The following is a 3,827-nucleotide window of genomic DNA, read 5'->3' as shown; positions in this document are numbered from 1 at the left end:
TGAGCGTTGCATCCTCTCAGATGGATTGGACAGAAAGGCTGACTCAGCCTAGAGGAGAGAGAGAGAGAGAGAGCCTGAGGTCTCTCGCCCACTGACGCATGCAGGAGCATCAAATATTCATCTGACTACTGCAACACTGCAGGAGGAGGAGGAGGAAGAGGAGAGGATGAAGAGGAGAGGAGGAAGAGAGGAGGAGGGGAGGAGAGGAAAGGATGAGGAGAGGATGATGAGGAAGAGGAGGAGAGGAGAGGAGAGGAGAGGAAAGGAGGAGAGGATGAAGAGAGGAGGAGGAGAGGAGAGAAAAGGATGAGGAGAGGATGATGAGGAAGAGAAGGAAGAGGAGAGGAGAGGAGAGGAGGAGGAGAGAAAAGGATGAGGAGAGGATGATGAGGAAGAGGAGGAAGAGGAGGAGAGGAAGGAGAGGAGAGGAAGAGGAGAGGAGGAAGAGGAGGAGAGGAGTTGACAGTAACAGCTGACGTACTCGTTGGTCTAAAAATATCTCAGTTTGATAGAGAGACATCAGAAATGAATGAGAGAGAAAGAGAAACACCTTTCACAATAAAAGCCATTCAAATCTATAAGAACCCCTCAGGCAGTATCAGGACCTCCTATCGTTCAATAATAAAATCTGATCAGTCGTTATTGATCACTGGCAGTCACTGATCAGCTCTGTAGTTCTGCAGTGCAGCAAACACACCCGACTGTACGGAAGATTATTCCTGCCAAAAACTGAGAATATAAGATAAACTTTTATACAGATTTATGATGGTAAAAATATAAATTATTCATTTACATTTTGTTTGTTTATCTTATTTCTTTCACTTTTTATTCCAGTTTGTACAATTTTCTATTATTATCTTTATGCTTATGCTGTTGGTCAGCAAACATAGCTACGAATTGTCTCATTCGTTCAAAACTTCAATGCGACATTCAAGGTTTGTAACATTAATGTGGGAAATTAGCAGTTATGCTTGCTGAGAGGTTAGCTGAGCTCCAGCTAGCATAACCCTTGGTAACAGTAGTTAACGTTGGATACAGTGACGTAATGACGGGGCTCTATGGTGGCTCTTTAGCTCATGGAAAAGCAAACTGGTTCTTAGAAGGTTCTTTCCATCGAAGCAGTTCTTCACATTTTGACAGTCAGAGAACATCAACATATTATAGTTTAGAACCAAGAACCGCTCACTGCAGGTCTGTGGCACCTTGTGCTGTTTAATTTAAGTCCTTACATACATGTTTAGGGTGTTAATTGTCGTTGTTTCCACGGCGCAGCACCGCTGATGTCAGCACAGGCGTTCTAAAGGTTCTTACCGGTCGGACCTCTCCGGTGGTGTTGGTGTACTGCCGCGCCAGACCGAAGTCCAGCATGTAGCACTTCCTGTAGGTCGAGGGTAGTCGGCCCATCGCAAAGTTTGACTACAGGAACGAAACGACAGAGAAACCAATGAGTTAACAGATTCATCAACAGGCTTCAGTTCAAGTATTCAAAGGTTTCTATGAGTGAAAGACGAAGTCCTGACTCCTTAAAGATTAATTAACTGCGGAGGCCAAAAGTGGTTTTTATACATGCTAAAAACATTTTTATGGGCATTTTAATATGGAGGCGCTGCTTGTTTTTTTATACTAAAAGATTTCCTGGAATTAAAAATGACATTTCTTTGTTGTTACTTTTGTGTCTGTCTTTATTTTATAACACATATTTTAAATTTTGTGCATTTAAACATCAAAAGAATCCCTTTTCTACGATCTGGACGTATTAAAACTGGGTCCAGTTAAATAAAGACACTCTAACGTCTCAAAGCACAGAAGAAAAGGACCTTTAAAGGACAGAAATGGCTCTGAGAGAACTCGTCGTACCGGTTTGATGTCGCGGTGCAGGAAGCCCACTGAGTGGATGGCTTCGATGGACTCCAGGATCTGCTTCCCGAGCCGCAGGGTGGTGCTCATGGTGAAGGTCCCTCTGGGCTGACTCCTCCGCAGGTCGGCCAGGTTACGACCCTGCAACAGAACAGGGACACTTTTTCAATTCCTGCCAAAAAAAACGTGTTGAAATGTCGGATTCTGTGCGTCCGTCTGAGCTTTTACAGTCACTAGAAGCACAATCGCAGCACAATCCAGTCTCTGCTTTCTGTGTGTATTTATGTATATATACATATATATATATATATGTATATATTATATTACATGCTGACTCACCTGAAGCTGCATGACCACGTAGTTGAATTTGTCGTTTCTCCCGCAGCCAATAAACTTACAGACGTGGTTTTTACCTGGAAAAGAAAAAGAAAGAGGAGACGTTCAATAAGTTTCTACGTTTATGCTCCCGAGTGCCTTCTTCCCTCTTCCGGCTCCCTACCAGTGCCACAGGTTGGTGCCAACACTAGCGCTAACTTTAGCTTATTAAATGCCTGCCCTAAACGGTCTAACCCCAAAAACATTGGAAATAATGAATTACCAAAATATCCTCGTGAATTTTTACCATGGTTTCTTAATGGCTAAATTAAACATGCACAATCTGTAAACTGTAATAATGGGAAAAAAACTTACCTGCTTGTTACAAGACGGGGGGTTATTTTCCTTTCTTGTCCAAATAAAAAAGATTAAATAATTTTGATTCTATAAATTTTTGTTGCAGATATTTATTGGTTTTTTAAATAGGATTAAAACTGTTAAATTCCAGGTTTCAATAGCTGTTAATTTACATTTATCAAAAATTATGTTTTTTTAATAGTGGAACATATACAGTTAAAACGTTTTTGTCCTGTTCATTTTTCAATGGTTGTTTCAACCTGGATTTTTAGTTTCCATTGTTTTTACCCCATGTAAATCTTACAACATTTAAAAGATATTTATTTCAAATTAAAGTGCTAAAACTGAATTTTTTTATTTATAGAAATTTTATGTATTTTTACATATTTTATGTTTATTTTTTGTTATTTACAGTATTTTTTTGTTATTTTTTTGGACCCAGGTTTCGTGAGGAAAGGGGGCGGGTTCTCACCTGACAGCTTCTTCAGGCCACCGCCCCACGCCTCCCATCTTCAGCACCTGTTTGGCGCTGCTTGGGGGCCGGGACTTCCACCTTCCAGCGGCCACGTTCTCCCGCGTTCCAAGCAGTCTAAAAGGCCTCTAGAATCTCCCCCGACCCGGCCGCCGCCGATCTTTCTTTAGCTGGGCCAGACAAGGACAGGGACAGGGACAGGGCAGGACAGACAGGACAAAGAACAGCAAGACAGACAAGGAGGGCAGACAAGAGAAGACTGTTGGAAAAACCCCCAACCTTTCCTGTCCCATTGTTGTCCATCCTTTCATTATTCTTGGCCTTCTTCAGTTTTATGTTCTTCAGTTTTACGGCCCTCTTTTATTCTTCTTAAATTCCATTCTTTTCCTCATTCAGTTTGTTCTTTCCATTCTTTTTCTTCTGTTCAATTCAATTTTTCAGGATCAATTTAATTACAAAAAGCAGAAAGGGAAAAGTTAATTTCCTATCTTTCTTCCTTTCATTCAACTTCTTCTTGCATTTTTATGTTGTTTGCCGGACTGTCTTGAGCAAAAAAATATACATATAATCCAGTATATATGTTTTAATGTGTGTGTGGTGTTGGTGGGTTGGGAACATAAATTGATTCAGGAATGGGCAAAACAAGCCCTCAGGGCTCATTTTGTTTAATTCCTTGATTGGCTTCAGACAGGCCTGCATTATATGTAAACTTCTATTTTTCAGAAAACCAAAGAGGGGAAGCTTCAAAGGACCGCAGGCATTAATATATAATATATATATAATATTATATATTCAGGGTTTGGTTCTTCCAGGCATTTATTAGGGA

General features: G+C 40.8%; 1 protein-coding gene across 1 annotated transcript in view; it reads right to left on the bottom strand.

Moving 5' to 3' along the window:
* The window catches only part of ttbk1a (tau tubulin kinase 1a), a gene marked incomplete in the record, with an annotated part of 40,652 nt that overhangs the window by 27,534 nt on the left and 9,291 nt on the right, over window positions 1-3,827 (bottom strand). The window contains 3 exon segments of the mRNA XM_035660139.1: window positions 1,312-1,416; window positions 1,858-1,998; window positions 2,197-2,270. Of these exon segments, the coding sequence (XP_035516032.1) occupies window positions 1,312-1,416; window positions 1,858-1,998; window positions 2,197-2,270 (320 nt within the window).

Source organism: Morone saxatilis, unplaced genomic scaffold (genome assembly GCF_004916995.1).
Source record: "Morone saxatilis isolate NCDOM2014 unplaced genomic scaffold, NCSU_SB_2.0 Contig17, whole genome shotgun sequence".
Taxonomy (NCBI): Eukaryota; Metazoa; Chordata; class Actinopteri; family Moronidae; genus Morone; species Morone saxatilis.
The sequence above is the reverse complement of the archived record's forward strand: the minus strand, read 5'-3'. Positions and strand labels throughout refer to the sequence as shown.